At 39.7% G+C, this 22,903-nt stretch overlaps 2 protein-coding genes across 5 annotated transcripts; both read right to left on the bottom strand.

Moving 5' to 3' along the window:
* Nucleotides 1-330: 330 nt before the first annotated feature.
* Nucleotides 331-6,050, bottom strand: napbb (N-ethylmaleimide-sensitive factor attachment protein, beta b). Of its 4 annotated transcripts, none has more exons than XM_070925649.1 (11): nucleotides 5,942-6,050; nucleotides 4,234-4,313; nucleotides 3,872-3,988; nucleotides 3,243-3,289; nucleotides 2,670-2,747; nucleotides 2,490-2,545; nucleotides 1,404-1,488; nucleotides 1,195-1,299; nucleotides 1,042-1,110; nucleotides 889-939; nucleotides 331-432 (listed from the first exon to the last, which is right to left on the bottom strand). In XM_070925649.1, exons 1-11 carry the CDS (start codon nucleotides 6,040-6,042, stop codon nucleotides 331-333), a joined length of 891 nt encoding a protein of 296 aa, XP_070781750.1. In that variant the 5' UTR covers nucleotides 6,043-6,050. The 4 variants fall into 4 exon arrangements, with proteins under 4 accessions (XP_070781750.1, XP_070781749.1, XP_070781748.1 ...); XM_070925648.1 differs by having other exon boundaries at nucleotides 3,872-4,021; XM_070925647.1 differs by having other exon boundaries at nucleotides 3,872-4,021; nucleotides 4,174-4,313.
* Nucleotides 6,051-8,360: 2,310 nt separating this feature from the next.
* On the bottom strand, nucleotides 8,361-20,896 carry gpcpd1 (glycerophosphocholine phosphodiesterase 1). The gene is made up of 20 exons (XM_070925576.1): nucleotides 20,615-20,896; nucleotides 20,193-20,282; nucleotides 19,695-19,785; nucleotides 19,461-19,545; nucleotides 18,247-18,322; nucleotides 17,310-17,351; nucleotides 16,884-17,007; nucleotides 16,199-16,454; nucleotides 15,855-16,017; nucleotides 15,605-15,734; nucleotides 15,381-15,435; nucleotides 15,203-15,295; nucleotides 14,972-15,049; nucleotides 14,411-14,450; nucleotides 14,135-14,193; nucleotides 13,834-13,899; nucleotides 13,500-13,636; nucleotides 13,147-13,282; nucleotides 12,319-12,479; nucleotides 8,361-9,759 (listed from the first exon to the last, which is right to left on the bottom strand). The coding sequence occupies exons 2-20, from the start codon at nucleotides 20,239-20,241 to the stop codon at nucleotides 9,561-9,563; spliced, it is 2,040 nt and encodes a 679-aa protein (XP_070781677.1). The 5' UTR covers nucleotides 20,242-20,282; nucleotides 20,615-20,896; the 3' UTR covers nucleotides 8,361-9,560.
* Between the last annotated feature and the right edge of the window lie 2,007 nt (nucleotides 20,897-22,903).

The raw sequence follows: 22,903 nt of genomic DNA on the forward strand, positions 1-22,903 counted from the left end.
TTGTCAATACTAACGTCAGTTTCAATACAATATACCGCTCTGAAATCCTCCAGGACAGATTTCAGCAGAGAAGGTATGCAGCAATCCTCTAGACAGAGGTGAGGGCGAGAGGATTTACATTCTGACTAGATTCAGAAACGCTTGTAAGGAAAGCAAACATGATACCTCTGACAGTGTAGCAGTGAAATATTCAAAATCATCAGCGGACACTCATCTCCAGATGCTATACACAGCGAGGCGAGTGTGTGTGTGTGTGTGTGTGTGCGTGTGTCTGAAAGCATGCGTGATGGATTTGTCCCTCCGTGCTGCATTTCTACCCCCGGGTTTCTTTCATTTCAGATCCCCTTCATCGCCCTGGATGGTCTTTTTGATGCGCAGCAGGAGGGTTGTGTGCCACTGGTCCAGGCGTGAGATTGAGTCGAACTCCTTTACCTGCAGGCGGGCCACAGAGGATTACAATTACAAGGTTATGCTCACTTATCTTAATTTGTTACACATAACTGGTTATTTTCAGATGAAAAAACACAGTATACAGTTCAGTTATGTTACTACCACCAGCATTGCACATATAAACTAACACACCGGCTAAAATTGTGATGTATGTTCCCAAACCTCTGGCATGAAAATTGACTTTAACTTAACTTTGGAAACTCTTTTAGCAGCTCAGCTTTGTGTGGTTATAGTGAAGCACTCTATCCGCCTGTACCAGTTCCACATAAACACACAGTCCTGGGAGACTGAGTGGATACCTGAGATCTAGCCTTCAGCTTTCTTGAACACACAAGGGATCCCCAAAAAAAGAGAGATAACGGAAGCTGTGGGATTCCTGTGCTCACCAAAAGCCTTGTTCTAAAACTTGAAAACTTTCTTAGGGTATTCAAGACTTACTGCCTCTGTGAAAGCCTCGCTGTTCTGTTCCTCATGAGCCTCAAGAAGTTTCTGTTAAGACAAAAAAAAAAAAATCAGGTTACTCAGAATCTGAATAGATTAAGGGCAAAAAGTAAGCCATCAGATTCCTCAGAGTTCTTAGAATCAAGTTACCTTCAACAGTTTACATTCTCGAGAGTCTGAGAAAGCCGGGAACATCTCCTCATATTTTTCAACAGCAATCTGTGGAGACACGGCATGTTAAAATTCTACCACAACTCCCCGTTCCCAAATCCTGAGACTTGAACCACAAAGGTATAAACTCACCTTAGCGTTGAGCTCGTCGACAATGAAATGACAGAGGGAGGCTTTAAAGAAATACTCTTTGGCGCTGTACTTCAGCAATGCGTTGTCCATCGTGCTGGCTCCAACCTACATACATCCACATCATACGTATTAGAAATGTCAGCGTCACCAAGTCAGTGTTGATTGAGAAAGTGCAAGCATGACACACAAACACAAGTTAATACACGCACCTGCTCATAGATCTCAATAGCCTTCTGGTACTGCTCCAACTGAGCACAGTAAGCTCCCACCTTCAGCAGACACTTGTTGGCAGAACTAAGGAAAATACAAAAGAACATTTAATACAACACAAACTATATGAGTATGGGCTATCAATTGATCTGTTAGTTCAAATGTTTGTGCTGTTCAATAACATGTGACACTATAAAATGAATTGACTTGTCATAGTAGGAAAAGCACAGGTGTAACTAATAACATTAACAATGGCTCCGTTATTTTAAAAAGTCCCAGTAAGTCATGGCAGTGTGACAGCGAGCCAGCACGCACAATACCAGGACCCTGAACCTGAAGCAGCCACTGTATATTTAAAATCAGCCATTAACTTTATTATCTACACCTGTGCTTTTCCTTCTATGACATGTCAAAATGAAAAAGGCCTATTTACAGTGCAGCACAGTACAGTGTGGATACACATTTGTAACATTCAAAATGGACTAACTGTCACATGAAGGTTAACTATTTTTAAAATACTGCAGACTCTCCACTGCCACAGGAGAGAAGGTCACTACACAAAAATCTGGTGAATGTTGCTTTGCTTATCATAGTAGCAAAGTTACGTAATTATGCAGACTGGCCCATTTTCACTGCAGATATTTTGACGTCATAGAAGGGAAAACACAGGTGTAATTAATTACGATAATGAGTGCCATCCATGTAGTCAGTTCCAGGTGTTGTGCATGTTGGCTCACTTGCATGCGCTTGTTAATGTTATTAGTGAAAGCTGTGCTTTCCTTGCTATGACAAGTCAAAATGTTAACATTTCTGATTCTGTATGAGCCACATGGAGTTGTTAACATTAAACAATTAATATATAACATGTAAAACTGAAATTGTTATTCTTTACAACAACACTTGAGTTCTATCATCAGGTTGTAACAAAAGATGTCCTCATAGCACTAATAAACTATTTTGGGTGATAAATACTACAGTACATAGTTATATATATAAAAGTGATCAGTGCTTGATTTAAATCCATTGAACCCCTTTATATCATATTCAGTATTTCATCCTCATAAAAGAAACAGTGAGAACAGTACCTGTTGGATTCTTCTCCTTTGTAGTAGTCTGCTGCTTGTTCATAATGGGCAATAGCCTGTACAAAAGAAAACCAACAAACACTGTTTATTGTTCCTCAAAACAGATATGCCCTATAATGTTAGTATTAATAATTATTAGAAGTATTAACCGACTATTAACCTCCAATTATGTAATATTACCTTTTCAATATCCACCATCTCAGACTCGTAGATCTCTGCAATACTGATGTGGTGTTTGGCTGCGATGGTGAATCTTCCCTGGAGGAGGAGGGGGAGGGGGAGGAGGAGGAGAGGAGAAATCATTACTAACTGGATCTATCCACAGATGCCTCTCAAGTCAATAAAAGTGCTGTGTTACACTCTCAGTGCAGAGAGGCGAGGTCAAGTAGTAGCCTGTGGCTTCCCGTCTACAAGGTTTTAGCTTTCGAAATGAATCCCCGCTAAAGGGAATAACAAGTATTCAATTTAATCAAGGTATCAGTGTTAAATCAACAAACATGTGTGCAATGAATATGTTGATATGGGCCCAAAAAATAAATCTGGGAGAGGGAGGAAAGGCAGGGAGAGTCTGCTACATCAACATGTATGAAGATTTTCAGTCATCTAGACGATGCAGAACTAATTCTCTAAGTCAAAGGAAAGCAGAAGTCACAACTAAGCACTTCTCAGCCATAAAAATAAAAATGATACGGCCAAATTTACTGGTGTGAATCGGAGCACAGATGGACACTTTCTACTGTATGTGCGTCTTACCATGTCTGTGTATATATCGATGGCAGCATTTAAACACTTGATTGCCTCTTTTGGCAGCATAAAGGGAAGAGGAGGGAACAGTTAGACATCCTGTTAGTTTTGTTAAAATCTAACAGACCCGTGCACAGCACCTCATTCTGAATCTGTCTACAAGCTGTGTGGGGACGTGAGGGGAATAATGCAGCCAAAGTTTCTTATATGTTGCATGCAGTCAGGTGTTATATATGACAGGCAGTGACTACAGAACAAAACCACAAGCAAGACCCTCCTCTTTTTTTCTACAAAATAAATACATCAGCCAGCTACCATCCCCCAGACCTGTGGCTACGCCTATATTTAGTATAATATATACAGCACTATAAATCAACTAACGGTAAAGGCCATGCAATTTAAGAGCAATAACTCTAGCACTTTATAATTCATCAATTGCTTATCGTTATATATTAAGTATCAACAGCAAGGCAACTACGGAAGATTATAAAAAATGAGACAAGCCTCATTCTAAATTCTTCTGTAGAGGCAACATGTCATTACTTAAACAGTACAAATATTTAGTTAAAAAAGGGAAATAAAAGTTCAGGCACTAAAATGTAAGCGAGGGTTTGAAATTAGTTACCGCACAGTCTCACCATTAGGGTCGGACTTTTTGAATGCATTTCCTGCATCAATGAAACTGGTGGCACTGTCATGTTTGTTCTGCAGCTGCATATGGATCCGTGCGGCCTTGCAAAATGCATTTCCAGCAGCTGAAGACAGAGGAAAGAAGAGAAGGACAGAAACTTTCACACACATACGATATACTTTGCATTTAGCTTACATTCTAATTTATGCACATAATTCCACCTTTTTTCTTTTTTTAGTTGTGGCACCTTCACAAGTGCTGCGCTTTGCAGTTATAGTGCCAAAAGAAATCAGCATATAATCCTACAACCATTCAAGTGTGTTGAAATTGATAAATTGGATGTCTTTAGGAGAAAAGAGCTCATCGCACCGCTCCAGTTCTTGGCCATCTTAAACATGTTGGCTGCTCTGCAGTACATCTCACATGCCTCTTCCACTTTGTGATGTCCTCTAGACAAAGAAAGGAAACAAAAAGAAAACAGATGTACACAATTGAATATAACACAAATTGCCATACAGGCTCCAAGGCATACTAAGGTTAAACTGATGGAAAAAAAAATCATCAGTCTGACCGACATATTGAAATCATATCTAATAAATTCTGTCTAAATGGCACCATAGGGTGATGAACTGTATGACGTGTCAAGCTGTTGCATTTCTCAGGGAGATGCAATGCTCAAATTGATGGACTGGCTTATATAAATCCCTCTGCACAGGCACTATAGATCTCCCTCCCTCCATGACAAGTAGTGGACCCCCGGGAGCTCCCTGTAGTTGTAATAATACTCTGGCCATTCAATCATGGCAGAGGATTACATCACTGCTTGGTCAGCCACAGAATTACCAGAATAAAGCCTGCCAAGAGTTATCACGCACGAAAACTGCCGACTAGTAACATCTGGGGGTCACCTAGGACAGAGCCAGACTGAGTCACACAAGACAATAACTGCAGGTTTTTTCTATTTTGGGCCAATGCAAACAAAGCCTTCCTTGCTCTTGTCCCTAATATATGGTAAAATATTAAAATATAAGATGACATGCATTTATTAGATAGAACACCATATTAATGATCTCCCCAAGGTCACTGGTAGATAAGTCCTGGATAGGAGTGTCTGTAAGCTTTGGGCATAACAAATGCATTAGGAAAAAGTACTTGCCAACCGTCCTATGTTTCATTTTGTTATTAAAATTCAGATAAACTAAATCTTCTAAATGAGGTGCCTTCTTGAAGAATGTTTTGCTTCTGTTTAAATAATTTATGTTGCACTTTATTCCTGCCTGGTGACATTGTTATTACTGTATTGTGTATGTTGTTTGTACTCCATACCATGTAATCATGGTGCAGAGTCAATAATCTCAATTTGAAACAAAGGTTTGCCTTATTCTTCATGCTCGGGTCTACGTGTTTTAGGGATTAACTCAGGTGTGAATGAGTGCACTGATAAAAAATATATATATATATATATATATATATATTAATAGAACCAGGTTATAAATACTGTTGTGTCAAAGCAATACATTCACTGCCTTTGAGACTATGACGTTAGGTCAGAAGAGTGTGTTTTGGTTTTAAACAAAAACTGGTGTTTGTTAACTTGAATATAGAAATAAATTCCTGGAGCTAAAATGAAATGTAACCATAATATTTCAGACAATATCACAATATAACCTATATTGCCATATATGTCACTTGGCATGATGCGGAGACTGGGTGAAACTATAGAAAGGATGCAAATAAAGTCAAAGTAGATATCTTAACCTTCTAAGTTAGCTAAAAACTGTGTACTGCGTAGCTTCCAAGCCAACGCGAGGTCCAGGAGACAGTCGTGATCCGCTTGCTTGTTTACAATGCTAATAACAGCTAACTTAGCTAACTGACATACAGGAATTATTGCACTGAATGTCACGTGTCGCCTCCCACTGGTTCAATATCTAATTAAACTTCTACAATGTCTTGCTGGTTAACATATCGAGAACTAACTGAATGTATGTCTACACAGAAACAGGCTGCGTGCCAACTTTGCTGCTGACAGTTAACGCTTGCTAGCTGTTTGTTCTTTGGTGCAGTGCTGTCTTACCCTCCAAACATCCCTCCCAAAAAAGAGCCAGAGGACTTGACTTTTTTGTCAGCGTCGGCCATGAGCTGAATCGCTTCCTTCTCTTTCCCAGAGTTGTCCATTTCTTTGTTTTATTTGGTACAAACTTAAGAGTGAGGCAGAAAATACCCGCAGAGGATTCCGCTGTGTACAGTGAGGATTACAGTCGATGGGTTTACTCAGCGTAGGCGTGCACCAGCTAGTGGCTTAGGAGAGTACCGTGGCATCGCGGGAGTTTGAGTGCTTGACGTGAAAAACACAGCTGGTTTCGCGGCAAAAAAACTACAACTCCCAGTGACGCATAAAGCTAATTTTATACACCGCGTTACGTAATATCTGATGAAAGAAGATATATTCTATATATTCTTAGACTTTATTTTTATGTCATTAATTTTTGACGCAGTATTAAATCACGTTTCATTTTCACTTTCCCGTAAAGATAAAATAGAATATCTTTTTGTCAGTGTACGTTGTTGTCTGTACAGCAGAGGGCGCTAAAACATCACCAGACTTTCCCTTCATAAGTAAGTAGCCTATTGATTTTGCGAAATAGAGTTGAGTCAACTTCCTAGGTGGACACAAGATGTATGTACACTGCACACTACTTTTCACGTCATACTATAGTTTAGAAAGCTTCATAGATTTTATCATATTGTAACATTTCAGAAAAAGCCACTGTTATTAAAATGCCTTTTCAAATTAGACATTTAGACTAGTCTCAGCAGAAAAAGCACAGGTGTCACTAATAAGATTAATTACAGCCAGTTTACTCAAGTACCATTTTTGAGGTACTTTTAGTATTTCCATTTTCTTCCACATACTTCTCTACATTTCAGAGGAAAATATAGCACTTTTTTTCCCACTCAATTACATTCATTTTTCATGTTACATTGCAGACTTAAAAATAAAATGCAATGAATGTAGTAAGCCATGACTGTGACTGTGAGCATACACAAGAAGGCCCTCACCCATGCCACTGGCACACCTAATTGGAAAGCAACCATTATTAATGAATTGCACCTGTGGCTTTCCTGCTGTAACATGTAAAACTAAAATGTTAACTCAAACATGACATGGTCTCCAAATGAGCAAACAAGGCCTCCTTGTAATTTGAAATTCTAAATAATGGTGTAGTATGAACTTGATGATCTGTAATTTAGCAGGATCTGTTGTAAAAAGCAGTATGCTGGTTCTCTTCTCTTCAACCCTGCACCTGCCAAAGGATGTGTGCTTTTTCTTTTCATCCCAAACATAAAATAGCCCAGGCTGCTGTAAATGAAACGATTCATCAATGATCACTTTCAGTTTCAAGGTTCATACTGATAACTGCTACCCAAGACAATCACCATGAGATAAGAAAAAAACCCATATCATCAGTGGTGCCTACTATGACTGAGTGTGCATGTGTTATCAGTCACTGAAAAGTGGCTAAACTGCAGTGTCTGCATTGCTACATGGGTGCAGGTTATGTGGAGTGTGTCCTGCAGGACAAAGCTGATTTGAATGCATTTTATTGTTCCCTTATTATATTATTTTACAGCCTCAAGATGGGCACACGTGAGTGTAAGCAAAGATAGTCGAGCTAAAATGAACAACTATTTCTCACAATTGATTTTTGATTTGTTGACTAAAGGGGGAAAGACAATATGAACACTGAAACAGGTTTTGTTTGCTGTAACCATTGCTCCTGTTCACAGTGGTGATTAAAAGATCCCTGATGTGCTGAACAGTCTCATTAGTAAGTCCATGGAATTCCAATGTGAGAAATGGGGGACAAAATCCACTGTCCTCATTTTGTATGTATTCAAAAGTTTATGATGTTAGTATGAGTCTTCAGAAGTTACATTCTTCTCAGTACAACACTCCCTCTTTTCGTTACTGTTCTGTTACTGTTAGTCCACTGCAGCTCAACAAGGAAACACTGTCCAGGGAAACACAAAGAGGACATTTCATATTAAAAAGACACTTGATTTTTCTAACTCAGATCGCTGAAGCTTCATGTTAACTTCAGATACACCTTTGAGTGGGTTTTTGCACAAGACATACATTAAAAGCTCATTACAAAGGGCTGTTTTAATGGCCAGGAGGACAGCCAGCCAAACATGTTTCAATGTTCAAATGGGAAGGCTTGAAAAATTGTGAATGTATCCTTTAAAGCTTAGTTTTGTGTATAATTCAGATGTTCTGTAATTCTATGTCAGAACTAGTTGAAAGTTTCAACTTAGAACCCTTACATCTTTCTGCGTCCTTATAATGGTGAATCACTCTGGAGCTTGTGAGTAAAAGAGCAAAATGCATTTCACATCAAGGGATGAACTACAACTTCTTAGTTAATCAAAACAATCACTCTGTCTACAAAGAAACTCAAGTGATGTGACAGAGAACGAAGCCAAAGACAAAATAAACAAATTCTGATTTTATTTACATTACCATTCACACTCTTCTGTCCTGAAATGGCAGTTAATATTACACAGGAGATTCATTCATTCTCCCTGGTTACGTATTCACACAGATATACAGACCATGCATGACTCAATCATTAAGAGTTTGTAGTGAAGAGATTGTGCAATGAGACAAATCTGCAGACAGTATACTATGAATGGATTTGTTTCACTGTGTTCAAAATGCAGCATTACCACTGAATTATACTAATGCACCACTTCAATATTCAAATGATTTCAAGTGTAATTTGTGCCAAAATATAATATGCCATGCAATACAAAGTATGGTGGTATTGTGAAGTTAAATAGAATGTATAGGAAGGAAGTCTATTTGTTGATTCTGTACAAACATCGAAACTCTTGTCTATTCTAATGATGCTGAGTGAGGTATTGGTGATTTTGAAACAAAAAGCAAAGAACAGAAAGAGATATGATTATTTCCCCCATTAAGACTGTGGTTTGTATGTGCACTGTTGCAAATAAAAATTCTGCCATTCCTCCCACATAGCTGACACAGCAATCAGTGGCTATTACTCATTGCTATTTGAGACAATGGGAATAACACTTAAGGTAATGGCTGCATGCACAAAAAAAGACATAACCGAAACAGAAAAACAGCATAATCCTGCGTCATCATAAACTTTATGACATATAATCTGCAGTTGTCACTTTTTTCACCCGTAAAATATAATATGCATTAAAGCTTAGCACTTACACCATGAAGAGATGCAATATATTGGCTAAATAAACATCCACTGTGAGGCATAATTTCCCAATTTGACATCGTTCCACTATTATGAGGACCTCTGCACAGCCTGCTCTGATCCCTAAACAGGGAAAAAAACATGCACGTGGCTGCCTTAATGTTTTGGCAAAATATCCACCAATTTCAATTGAAAGTATAAATAACAAAACCTTTGTGAAGATACAAGACAATAAAAAAATCTGTAATTGAGTTGAGTGGAGCGGAGGTGGTTTAAGTGGTTGTATGAAGGGGGGACAGAACTGAACAATCTTCAATCAGTTTTAGAATATACACACAAACCTTCTGTAAGCCATCATTTTTGAGACATGTTTTTGTTTAATCATCCATTCCCTCCTTGGTCCTCTGGAGTTTGTGCAGTGAGGTCCACTGAAAGGTAGAAGAGGTTTAGGGATGTTTATGAGGAGCTGAGGCCGGAATCGGACTCGGCACTGCCAGCACGGGCCTTGGAGGCAACGCAGGGAGCCATGGAGCAGGGAATGGAGTAGCAGGAGCAGGTGGAGCTGTTCAGGGTCTCCTCTGTGATAACTTCCTGCAGGGAGTGCTGCTCCTCTACCTGGAAGATGTTTGGCTGCTCTCCTTGGTCCTCACAGATACTAAAGGAAAGGGAGGACATATCGTTCAGTTAGATCAGTGATAGTTAGTGTATACCCATGCCTCACAAATTTCTATCTAAATTTGCTTGGAATCCATAATTTAGGCAACATCATTTTGTAAAACAATACCATGTTAGGATGTGATGATATGATTATACTATTACGATACAATGCACTGAAAGTTGCTGACTGATTATATTGAATTATCCCCCAGCAATACAGAGTAGTCCGGTGGAACAAAATCTATTGTTAGTACTAACTAAAAAAATATTATTCGGATTTATGGATTAATTTAACTTTGAAAAACATAAGTGAAACAAAAATAGTAGAATATCCATCTGGCAAGATGCAAAAATATAAAGACCACTCCAGCTCTGCTCCAAACTAATACAGGGGTAATGTTACCATATAGTAGCTCCACACTCTTCTCATGCACACATGATAATGACAATATCTGCTGCATTCATTTTGGCTACGGGGATGATTGCACGGATTTCCATTCTGGCAGTGAGAAGGAACCTTTTCTGAATGTTTTTAATGGGTTAAAAGGTTTTTGGATGCCATCTATACATTCAGGGCACCTCGCTCTTTACCTTACAGGCATGTGCCACGTTTTGTGAAGCGATGCCCAAGGGCGTGACACACGCAATATGATTATTAGTGGGTTAGCAAGTTTACTTTGGGTGGAACCCTGGCTTATCAGATTTTATTTGGTAGCTCACTTTTACAACCAGCAACAAAGCTGATTAATTTCATGCTACCAGGTCAAATCACACGTCTGGCCAACATCCTCACCGGTCTGTATGAAAAACGAAGGTATCATTCCATCCCCATACAGACAATGTTAGACATTGTTCTAGTAACCTAAGACCTCTTTTCCATGGAGGTAGAGTATATTTATCACAACAATGTAGCCTTCTGTGCAGGACAAATGTCATTCTTGTGCTAGTAATCTAAGATGGCAAATGTGAGATTTTTGTCGATTGTGTTCAAGTCATTTCATTTCAAGCCTACCAAGAGCGTCCAGCACAATCACCCCTTTTGTAACAGCAGTACAAGCAGATCGCCTACAAACTTGTCGTGCAAATAATAGAAAATATACTTGTGAAAAATATGCTGTGACATCTGACAAAGTTGCTGAGAGGTGAATACCTACACATGAGACTTAAGGGAAGGTCTCTCTTGGATCAATGTTATTTGAGATCAAGGTGGTTTGGTGCTTTAAGATCATTTGAAACTAGCGGTTAAAAATGCAAATGCAAATACATATTGTTTGGTTCATACAAAAGCCAATATGTCAAGAAACACTGCCTCATGCACTAAACAAGCCATTCACTCTTGATACCTCTTTTGCTTCAAAAATTACGTTGAATATAACTGAATATTATACAAAGTATACGATAAGGAGGCCTTTCAAAGCATAAAACAATACACAGGCACAAAAAAAGAGTGACCTAACTGTCAGGTAGGGAAACTAGCCTCAAAAATGATAAACATGGCAGTTGACCAATCAAACAACCGTGTTTAGTACAATCTAAAATTTAAGGAAATCCAAAAAGATGAAACAATCCATTGCCACTGAAACGTCAAGCACTGTACCATTAAGGTGTAGGGCATATGAGAAGTCAACTGTCTTGCATCATTGTCATGGAACATTATTTTGTTCCTGCTGCATATTAATAAGTAAGACACAGGCTTTCAGGCAGTATTTGAGAGGGATGTAGAGTGAGTAAATTAATAAAACACAGCCAGGAACCAGAGAGACATTACAGGAATCTGGAGAACTTGAGTGAAAATATGGCTCCAAGCATTCACAAATTCTGTAAGAAAGAGGCACAGTTATAACAACAACATGGAGATTCTAAATGTTTTAAATTCAAGATGTTAAATGAAGTTACATCTGTAATCTGCAGAGGCTGCTGTAATATAGGGTTCAAAGCCTGTGGTCTGCTTTCTGCAGGAGTCTGTAAAAGTCTAGGCCAAAGTGCAGACAGAAATATAGAGCAAATGTCATTGTATAGTGAAACACAGAACTGAAACGGCTGAACAAACAGGCCCTGCTGACTACGCAGCTTTGCTAAGACCAGGCGAAACTCTCGTTCATCCTGATAGCAAACAAAACGTTATGTAACAGCACTGGCACATCTTGTGGACTCATTTCACACTCACAAAATGTTCAATGAATAATCAAACCATTTTCATCAGCGCCAAGTGATTAACACGTCTGCCAAAGCTTGATTACATAACCATGAACCCTGAACAACTGTGCTGATAAAAAAAAGGCCTTGTATTCATACAGTGGCATGACAAGGAGTAATTAAATGGATGAACCTGACTGTCCTGCTTAATAACTTGGGTGTGTCTGAACAAAGACACAACAGCACAGGTTGTACCATATAGTTTGCAGGACGGGGTGTTAGGTAACAGGCAGAGGTTATCATAACAAAACATGTACACTAAATTCTGAACATTAACATTTACAGAAATGTTTGTGTTTGTGGTCTACACAACAAGATTTGAAGTCGAGAGGACCTACATGGCAGCCACATTTTAACCTACCGATCATAGATGAGCCCGTCAATTCCCTGCTCTCTCAGTGTCCTTCTGTTCTCATGGTCGTTGTTGTCATCTCCCCAGCTGAACACCACCAGGCCTTTAGACTTGGCGTCCCCAATGAAGTTAAGGTTCTTTAGCAGCTCTTCAGTGTGGCCACTGATCCCCTAAAGGAGGAAGTCCAGTGAGAAAAAGGTGCTTAAGTTTCTTAATATTGTTAAGTTCATGTCAGTGATGTGGTCGAATTATGCTGCATAAGCTGTCTGGAGTCAATTTTTGCATGACTCGCTAAAACCACTTAGGATGTCTTAGAGACAGCTGACACAGTGCTATGCTAGCTGACTTGTTGGTTATGTGGACTGTTGTTTCGACTGAAGTGAGAGTGGTGGGCTGTTTCTGTAAGCCATTTGTTCAAGGGAATTGCAGCAGTGCTTGTTAAGAGAGGGTGAAAAACAAATATCATTTCAAAGTACAAATCTTCCTATTTTTAGAACTAAGAATTATATTACAATTAAACAGTACTGTGGTAACATATCTGTGCACTTGTAGCACTAAAACTAGCACTGAACTGATGACATTTTTGTTTTAGCCGGTAAGGGTGAAGAGCACATTTCACATGCTAAATCCTGCCTTCCTATTGGATTGTCACACTGATGCATTGCATGTGTTTGCCTTGGTTGTCTATTACTTATAGAGTAGTGCTCTACAATACACATTGTCTTAAGCGGTGTGTGGCATTTTTAAAACAGTTATTACATATTTTTGTAGGTTACACAAGGAAAATTCAGTGAATACATTATGATATACATTCGTCTTTCAGCCACAACTGCTCACCAGAATATTCTCACTCTGGGCGAAACTTATGGCAATCTGAGTGGTCTGGCAGCGGATGTCCATCAGCTCAGGATACCTGTCTGAAATTCCCTGAGTCAAGAAGAGGATTGGGTACTTGTTCTGCTTTTGACGCACCCTGAAGGAAACACATGAACAGATGTCAGCAGCAGTATTTATAACTACATTCCGTAGACAATAGAATAGAATTGAAGAGAGGATGAATCTCTAAGCCTTTTCATATGAGTGATGCTTTCAAATGCATGTAAATAATATTGTGTTTCTGGATAGCATGCAGTTTCTATAGCCTAATCAAATCTGGGCATACTTTAGCCTCAGTTGCTAACTGTGCTTACATGGTGCAGACGTCTGGGTCGAAGCAGGAGAAGACAATGCGTCTTTTCCCGCCTTTCTGAAGAACACAGGACAGGATGATGTCGAGGAAGTTATTCATGTTGAAGTAGGAGGACAGGTTGCCGTCCCATGACCCATCCTGCCAATAAAAATCATTCATCTCATGAGTTTATTATGAGAATACGTTTTCATTTCACACTGAATTCTACAATCAAAATATTCTTTGGGTGAGTCAAAATAAAAATAGTGCTGCTCCTTATTCTACTGGAGACCCACTAAGCCCCATTTATTGAGCAAATGATAATGCCATTGACCCCACTGACTAAGTAAACCCACCTTCATCTGGCAGATCCACTTGAGCTCAATGTTGAAGCCCACATGCTCAGGAACAGCTTGGAAGATCTGTAGACCAAGTATGAAGGATGCTATTCATTTTACTGTGACTTTGACATGAGATACAGTGAAAAGTGGGCTACAAGGAGAAAAAGTTGGTAATAAATGATAAATAGCCAATTATTTAGCAATTACTAAAAACCAGGTAGGGAAGGGAGTTCCTAGTTTATCTATATATTTGTGAAGGTAAGGGGAACAGCTCATACTGCTATTTAACAATCATGATCATCATGAAGTCTTTCACCTGTGAGAGTGAGGGGAATGGCTGATGTTCATCGATTTCGTCTTCGTCGTCCAGCAGATCTGAACAACAAGCAAAACACATCATTGTTAATACATCACACAAATCATCTTCTGACCTACTTAACCATTCAGCAACTCATTCATCACTTTGCTGTGATGTAAGCTGAGGCATACAAAGCAATCTTTCATCAAAACTGAATTCATGCCGGTCTTCTGAGCTACACTTAAAAAAAAGACAGAAATGAAAGCATGTGACTTTTCAACATGTCGCGCATACCTTTGTCATCGTTTCCTTTCATCGCAGTGACATGGGCAAGCTGTGCAACAAAACAAAGCCAAAGTCAACCAATTATTAAATGACAGCTTATTGTACTTGTTCAACCACTTGGGAGAGGACCAAGTGTATTTTCTGTGTTTTATCATGATAACATCTTTAACACTAACTACTTGCATTCTGCCCATGTAATTTATGGGAACTACCCTAATACTATAATGCTTTGCCCAACTCCTCCTCAACTACTGCAACACGGCCCTAATCCCAGAAATGCCATTGGCTGGTGGAAGACAGTTACTGCTACTAATCAGTTACCATGTGTGACTGCGCAACTGTAAACCATTTGTTAATTTTGTCATTTTATTAATTTGGAAGATGCAAATTTCCTAACTGCAGAGGGAGCACCAAGCAACAGACATTTTGACTTCTCATAGCAGCAAAAGCACAGGTATAACTAAAATTAACAATTGTCCACTTTCATCTAAAAGGATAACAAAGGTTTATTTCATTTCACTTAATTCTTGCATCTTATTTGCATGGTGTTGACTCTTTTCAGGTTTTTACCTTCAGAAGCTGCAGCTGATCAAATGTCAAGTCTTTGACTGGCACCTCAATAAGCTCCAGAGAAGTCTTGTCGTTTTTCTGTCAAGGGCATAGAAAGAACTGCATTAATTGGTTTAAGAAATAACATTTGTGTATGCTTACCACATCATGAGTAGTTAAAGGAAAATAAAAATACCAACATTTCAGACACTTTATAAGTCCAACAACAAGTACAACAGGCCTATATTTTACCTTCTTGGTGGATATGCAGCATGTCAGATCATGGTATACAATGGGAACAGCATCTTTGGAGAGGTGAACATCAAACTCTACATAGGCTGCACCCTACAAGTACACAATTGACACATAATTAATGCAGAAGTAAAGTTAAAGGTAAACATTTACTCAAGCTTTAATCTGAGTAACTTACATGCTTGGCAGCGCTTTTAAATGAGGCTATTGTGTTTTCCCTAACTCTGTGGTGCCTGGAAAACACATTTTAAAAGACAGTTTGTTGACAGGGAACAGATGCAGGATATGCAGAAGTATTCGCCCCTATTGACACAATCCGTTGTGCTATTAACTATTATATTATTAACTTATTCCATGCAAGTCACTCTGTCCCATCTAAGTCAAAGACTTGTTACGACTCACTTGGCTGCGTGTGTGCTGCCAGCTCCTCTGTGACCCACATCCAGAGCACCTCTTTTTTTCCAGTACTTGGTGAAGGAGGAGCTCATGTCGCACTGCTGCCCCTGGATGGGCCGGATCACCAGGTAATCCACTAGAACGGAGTAACAAAGTAGGTACATTGCGTGAGCTGGTAAGCAAAGAAAGACTTTCAAAAACAGGATATGCAGTTCCCCCCTCAGCCAATGTGGAATTCAATCATACAAAATCTTACCTCTGACTTTCCCGATGGTCTGTCTGGAATTTCGACCCATTATGGGAAGTGTGGCTACTCCATTGTCCTTACCGATCTCCAAAAAAGAGGAGGAGAGGAGGCAAGCTGTGCCCACATGTCCTGGATGAGTGTCCCCCTGGACTACATGCTCACCCAGATCCTCCTGTAAACAAATATACGAAACAATCACATTCGGATCTAATGATAGATCTAATCATGATGCCTGATTTGTTGTTTCTTTCTCACTTGTATTTGTTAGTCAAGAATACTAATTGTATTTCTTATCAAGAAATGTTTATCAAGAAGTTTACTGGTTTATCAGAGGCAGAATTCCCAAGTATTACCTCAAAGAACTCAAAGGTGAGCTCTAGGTTGTCTGGGTCCATGGTGTGAATAATGTACTCAGTCCACTGGGAGGGCTCCAATGCATACCCACATTCCGGCTGCGAGTGGCGTGACTTGTAGCCATTGGCACTGATCATACTGATTTCCAGAGTGGTGGTCATCTTATGCCAAGATGGAGGACTGAGCTCGTCTTCCTCCTCGTCTTCCTCCTCATCTTCCTCCTCCTCCTCAACGCCCTCTAATGTCAGCTTGATTCTGTATAGGTAGGCAAAATAAACAATTTAATTAACACGATATGGTGATACTGAAAGCCACATATATTTATAAAAACAAAATAATGCATCCAACCAACCCGTGCTCTATGCTCTCAGAATACAGGGCTCCTGTGTCCCCCTGTGTTTCCTATCGTGCCTCCTTTTTTCCTGCTTACATCAGACACTCTCTCTGTTGAGGCCTTTGAATCTAAGCTGAAGACTCATCTTTTTGTTTGTTTCAACTTTCATTTATTACCCCCAATTTGTGATATTGGGCTGTATAAATAAAAAATATCGCTCTGCATGCAGGATTTCTGTTACACTTAGGTAACAGGTTGGGTAATAGTAGCACTGTAATGATCCACTGAGCCGTCTCACAAGTAGAACTTTCTCTGGGTGGTGTTAAATTCGACCTTGGGGTCATTCCTACCTGAATCGAGACTTCTTGAATTTCTTCTTCGTGATGGACACTGGTGACACCTTAGAATGGTGCAGACGCAGGCGAATCTCTGTCTGGCACGTCAGCCACCCAGAGTCGACACAATTCACTCCATCTGTACAAAAGAGGAGGAACACCAACAGGAAGCATCGCATGACAATGTATATCTACTTTGTCTCCCACGACTGCTGACCAGAGAACTGGTGGCAGTGACAATAGCAGGGAGGAGACAACCGTTTGTTCTGTTATAATGAATGAGCTCAAAACCTCTGCTGTACAAAGCAGAGGAAGTGTGGTCTATAGGGAATTCTATTTCCCAGAGGGATTACACACATCTGCTAGCAATTTACATACTGTAAAGCTAGAATTAGTTGTTACAGTTAGTTATAGTTAGTTTTTGTTTTTTATCCAACTTACTGTGAATTCCAAATTGTCCATCATCAATATTCTGGTGTGATGCTGCAATAACGAAAAAGTGCATTAGAAACAGGATAGAAGAATCTCAACAGCACAAAGGCTGAGGTCAAATCAAACCTGAGCATTTCCTCTGTTCAAATCTCAGTTTGAACTCTTAAAACAAGATGCCGAATTTAAGCTTTCATTGGTTTGCTCTGAATTTGACTTGCCTCAACTTCCAGGAGAGTTGACTGGGTAATAAAATACATTTCATTTTTAAGAGTCTTTAACTACAACTTTGAGCATGAGCATATCGTTGAGGTTAATTTAACAGGCTGTTTATAAAACTCAGAACTCAAACAACACGAATGAATATTCTAGTGGGAAAAGCTTTTAGTAGGATTTGCTAGAGGAAGAAAAAAAACAAGGCTAGGGTGACAGGCTGGGGTCAATAAGGACATCAAGCAGGGTGCAGACATGGTTACAACTATTCTTCCTATCGAGCTCATTTTGAATGAGCTTTGTCTGCCAACACAATGGCGTTTTAACTAGAGAGGTCTACAATATCTGATCATGACTGCGTTGCAATGTTTCACCTACTGCTACAGATTATTCCAGCAAGGGTTGTCCCTGATCTCTGCCAAACCTTATGCACTTACTTATGCCAAATAAAAAATAACCACCCAAGGCTGCCTACACATTACAGACTTGTGGGAGGAGAAAGCACTGCAGTCAAGTGGCAGCATGTTAATTGTGACATACACGTTGATCAAAACAACAAACCAAAGATCAGATTTGACGATTAACCGTCTTCTTCAGTGGGATAAGCAAGAACTGACCCTGCATTAGTGTTGGTGGGCAACTGTTAGGTGTAGTGCTAGGGCAGGGAATGGGAGGTCTACAGGGGGTTTGAATATGACACATGTTACCACACCCAAAGTTTTCTTTTGTTCTATACCTGTGGGGCTCATCGTGCGGGGCTGATGATGGGTCTCCCACATATTGACTATCACTTGACAGGGACCAGCTGCACTCTGCAATTCCAATGTTTGGTACAATGTTAGGGGTTTTCATATCAGATACACTGAACTACTTTTCAGTCTGGCCTCAAAAGCCGCCTTTGGACCACACTGTGAAAAAGATATTAGAGCTGGTATAGTCACCAATCCCCAGCTAGGGCAGTCAGCCACCATGGGTTGAAATCTGAAAAGTGGATTTGTAAGTGAAGGAAAAAAAAAAACTTTCTTCAGTTACACTTTCAGCTGCTTTCTTCATCTGTAATAAAGCCATCATTAATAACAGTATCATATACTGACCTCTGAAATTTACTTTATATCATATAGAGTTGAATACAATATTACACTGAGGAAAGAAATACCAAACAATGCTCAAGTCTACAATTATGAAAAACATGGTACATATTACATTTCATGACTCAAACTGCAGGAATACATCACCACACTGGGAAATGTTAACTTATTTAACCTAGCATCAACTGTTGAAAGTCAATGACAGATTTGAGCCTGTGCCACAAACAACACAGTACAAACTCGAGGAAGTCAAGTCAGAACAGGCCTTTAATCTCACATAATGTGAGCCCCACCCTTGACATAACAAAACAATAACATGCCAATACTATGAAAGAATACTAAGAGAGAGCTAGATACAAAACTGCGTTTCAGGGAAATGTCTGACAAGTTTTCTGTCTCTTTCTTTTGCAGGGAAATCTGATCCTTGGTATGTCTGTGCAAATCTATATACAGAGGGGCTTAGCAGAGACTCACGTGCTTAGATTAGAGCAAGCCAGAGCTGGCTGTTCCACAACATTGACCTAAGGCAGTTTTTAAGAATATAAACACAGATGTAGGGAAAGTGATACACAAGTCTTGTGAGTGATCCTAGCTTAAACTGGGGCAAATTTAGTGCTTTTTATCAAAATCAGTGGAACAAACTAACAAATAGAACCTGTTTCTCCCCTTCCTGTGGAAAACTAAAGATATCAATTGACAGAAAACCTGAAATCATTGCATCACAAAACATGCAACAATATCTTCACATTGGCTTTGAATTCAACAATATTCAACTTTGTAAGAAGTAAATAGCCAATACTGCTTTAAAAAGATTATCTTTGACATATATGGTTATACCACTATACAGACAGACTCTGCTCACCTTTGACTCGAGAAAGAAGCCTTTGAAATATCGGTACTTGGAAACAACCCCTCTTGGTACAGCGATTGTTGTAGTCCACGCATTTCTGTCAGGGAGTCAGCACACACATTAATATTTCACAAGGACAAAATAGTATGAAAAACAGAGCACATTTTACATGCACCCTGGTAGAGAAAACCACATACTGTCATATTTGAACAGCATGTGAGACATAACATATAAAGTTTAACCTACCCATCATTCCCATCAGGGTGTAAAGTCACAGCTTTTTGATGGCTCCAGCTTCCCAGGGCTTCACAGCTACCAACAACTGCAATCACCTGCCCTAGAAATGTTCAAATTGGCCTGTTACCTGCTGTAACTTCAACAAATATGAAAGACATTTATACCACCTTTTACAGTTTTAACTACAATATTACGTAAACATGTTTCAGATGTCTACTTAAACAAGGAAGTGCTGACATGGGCCACAAATCATCTGACATGTTACATAATGTGTCTAATAAATATGTGCAAAGTTGCAAACTCTAATAATTATTTCAATATTTGGGGAAATTTATGGGGCGTTTGGCAATATTGCACTTCACAAATAGATCATCTATGAAAAAAGCAAATTATAACATTGTATTACAAAACATTTTACAACAAAGCAACTTATACGTGTAGGTTAAAGGTAATGTCGTAAGTGCTTTTATCTTTAGTTGTGTCTACAGTCAGGTTTAACAGCCATACCTGGGGATGTTTCTCCTCTGACAACCAAAGTCACCTGAGTGGTTTCCATTTTTGACACAGGCACAGAGAATGATTGGCGGCAGCAACAAACTGAAAAACAGGTTTTAAATAATCGGTCTTATTTCCTTAACAAACCGTCAATAACACAATTCAAGCGATATACAGAAGCACAGTATAACTTTAGTCCTGTGCCGAGTGTGAAGTTTGGCTTTTTGATAACTTGAAAAGTAGGTAACTCCTCCTAATGGTTGCTGACTCAAGTTCCGATAAGTTGCTAACCTAGTTAGCTAACGTTAGCTACCAGTAAGTTGCACGTCTACAAGGTCTGCTAACGTTGGCTAACGTCCTTTGAATAGCAGCACTGGTACAAAACACAACTGAAGCAAAGTTATGTTAAAACAATGGTCATAACAGCAAGCTACCTTCTTGATTTTGGCAGACAACTACGTGTCGGCTCTTGGCAGCCTCGAAGATGGAGGGTTCACAGTGAACCAGGTTCGCGTATCCCGCAGAGAGGCATCGATCTGAGCGAAAGCAAATCTGACCAGCCGGTGTTGTCACCGCTACTCATTGCTGCCCTGTTTAGCATACAACGACTCGATATTAAGCTTGACCTTAACTGAAAAACCTGTACAAGAATAACGCCTGGCGTAACTCACTAATTACAAAACTGCCAAAAGCCTAAGAGTATCTAACGGTAAACCTGGCCGTGGTAGATGATCTTAAACAAAGCTGAGATAGCAAATAACAAGCATGAGCGTCAAGCTAGCTAAAATTAAAAATGGGACTTCCGGTGTATACTTTCAAAGTATAAAAATGTGTTGACCAACATTCTTCGATGTAGCGATAAGTGAAATAATAAATAATGCGAGGAAGAATTTGGGGTAAACAATGAGTTAATTGTGGATTGAAATCCTGGCAATGCAATTTATATTAATCGCCATAACTTCATTTAAGATGCTAAAAGGGGACATTACTGTAGCCTACACTATAAATATAAAGTATAAATCATATAAGTACGAGGCTCTTGGCACATTATCACATTATCATCTTTCATTATCATTAGACTGTCATGTTGGCAGATAAAATTCGCAGAACTTGTGAGCAGAAGTAATACATTGATAAAATGTGTGATTGTTTTTCTTTTTTTTTTTCCTCCGTTTTTGCGGATAAATTAAAAATAAAACACTCTTAGGTTAGTTGAATTTCACTGGGGCCTAAGTTCCTTTAAAATCCCCGATGTCTCTCTTCCAGACATAGTCTCAAATACTTCGTCTACCTTTACAGGGCTTTAGCACTTTTATTTTGAATGTATCGTTTTCATATTTCGCGTTGTGTTCTGACTTCCGCTAACGACTTGACGAAGCTGGTTCATACCGCCCTGCTCCGGATCTGGGGTCTGTTATGTATGCTGCATTAACGTACCTTCGGAAACATTATGAGCTGAGCGCACACGTTGGACCCCAAAAAGTGGTAAACAAACGGGAAAGTCGCACCTTTTAAGAACATAGTGCTGCCTAGGATGTTCGAGGAACAGATGGACGCAATTAAAAACCTTTGGCGAATTTGTTAGCCACAAACAGTAAATACGGCACTCTTTTACAAACGGTAATTCAATGTGAATTTCTGAAGTGAAATAGCATTTCTAAATTAAAATGTTGTTGCTAGGTCCATTTCGTTATTATAATAAATAAATAAATAATGAGATACTTACAAAATAATAACTAAAGTCCATTTGTCATCAACATTTACTTTCACCTTCACCTTCACCTTCACATACCCCCTACTCGACAATAAAACAGAGTTTCCATTGAAAAGAGCAGATTTTATCCTCAGAAATGATGGCGAAGAGCCGTCAATAGCGTCTCTCTAATCTCCTAGGAGACCGTCTTCCAGGAGACCACGCACACCTGTCTGACTGTATAATAAATGGTGCAATATCTACATCTCTCAGAATCAGAATCAGAAACTGTTTATTGCCAAGTAACATACATTACAAGGAATTTGCTGTGGTCTGAAGGTGCTATTGTTTTGATAACAAATAAGTAGAATATAAAAGCTAAAATAAGAATAAGAATAAAAATAAAAATAAGATAAGATAAATAACAACAGTGCAGTGACCAGAATAAAGTAAAGTGTCCAGATAAAGTGTCCAGTAGGGGGTGGGTGCGTTAATGTAACGCAGTGGGGACAGGGGTGATGTACGTTAATATAACGTATAGCTTGTGTTTGTGTTCTGGGGGGGGGGGGGGTCAGTGAGAGCTTGTCAGGTTGACTGCAGAGGGGAAGAAACTGTTTTTGTGGCGGGAGGTTTTGGTCCTGATGGACCGCAGCCTCCTGCCAGAGGGGAGGGGGTCGAACAGATGGTGTCCGGGGTGGGAGGGGTCGGCAGCGATCTTCCTGGCTCTCCTCAGGGTCCTGGAGGAGTACAGGTCCTGAAGAGATGGGAGGTTGCAGCCGATCACCCTCTCTGCAGAGCAGATGATACGCTGCAGTCTGCGTCTGTCCTTGGTGGAGGCAGCAGCGTACCAGACGGTGATGGAGGAGGTGAGGATGGACTCTATGACGGCAGTGTAGAAGTGAACCAGCATTGTTTGTGGCAGGTTAAACTTCCTCAGCTGCCTCAGGAAGTACATCCTCTGTTGGGCTTTCTTGATGAGGGAGCTGATGTTCAGCTCCCACCGGAGGTCCTGGCTGATGATGGAGCCCAG

The sequence above is a fragment of the Enoplosus armatus genome, chromosome 19, assembly GCF_043641665.1.
Source record: "Enoplosus armatus isolate fEnoArm2 chromosome 19, fEnoArm2.hap1, whole genome shotgun sequence".
In the NCBI taxonomy this organism is placed as follows: Eukaryota; Metazoa; Chordata; class Actinopteri; order Centrarchiformes; family Enoplosidae; genus Enoplosus; species Enoplosus armatus.

What these genes read in the sequence shown, in the direction of transcription:
- napbb (XM_070925647.1), bottom strand. Translation starts at nt 6,042, where the DNA reads ATGGACAACTCTGGGAAAGAGAAGGAAGCGATTCAGCTCATGGCCGAC. An exon ending in TCGACGAGCTCAACGCTAAG is followed by an intron (nt 1,111 to 1,194) that starts GTGAGTTTATAC and finishes GTGTCTCCACAG; the next exon opens with ATTGCTGTTGAAAAATATGA. An exon ending in GCGAGGCTTTCACAGAGGCA is followed by an intron (nt 433 to 888) that starts GTAAGTCTTGAA and finishes GCCCGCCTGCAG; the next exon opens with GTAAAGGAGTTCGACTCAAT.
- gpcpd1 (XM_070925576.1), bottom strand. Translation starts at nt 20,241, where the DNA reads ATGGAAACCACTCAGGTGACTTTGGTTGTCAGAGGAGAAACATCCCCA. An exon ending in TGGACAATTTGGAATTCACA is followed by an intron (nt 17,008 to 17,309) that starts GTAAGTTGGATA and finishes TCTTTTGTACAG; the next exon opens with ATGGAGTGAATTGTGTCGAC. An exon ending in CATTCCCCTCACTCTCACAG is followed by an intron (nt 13,900 to 14,134) that starts GTGAAAGACTTC and finishes CTTGGTCTACAG; the next exon opens with ATCTTCCAAGCTGTTCCTGA.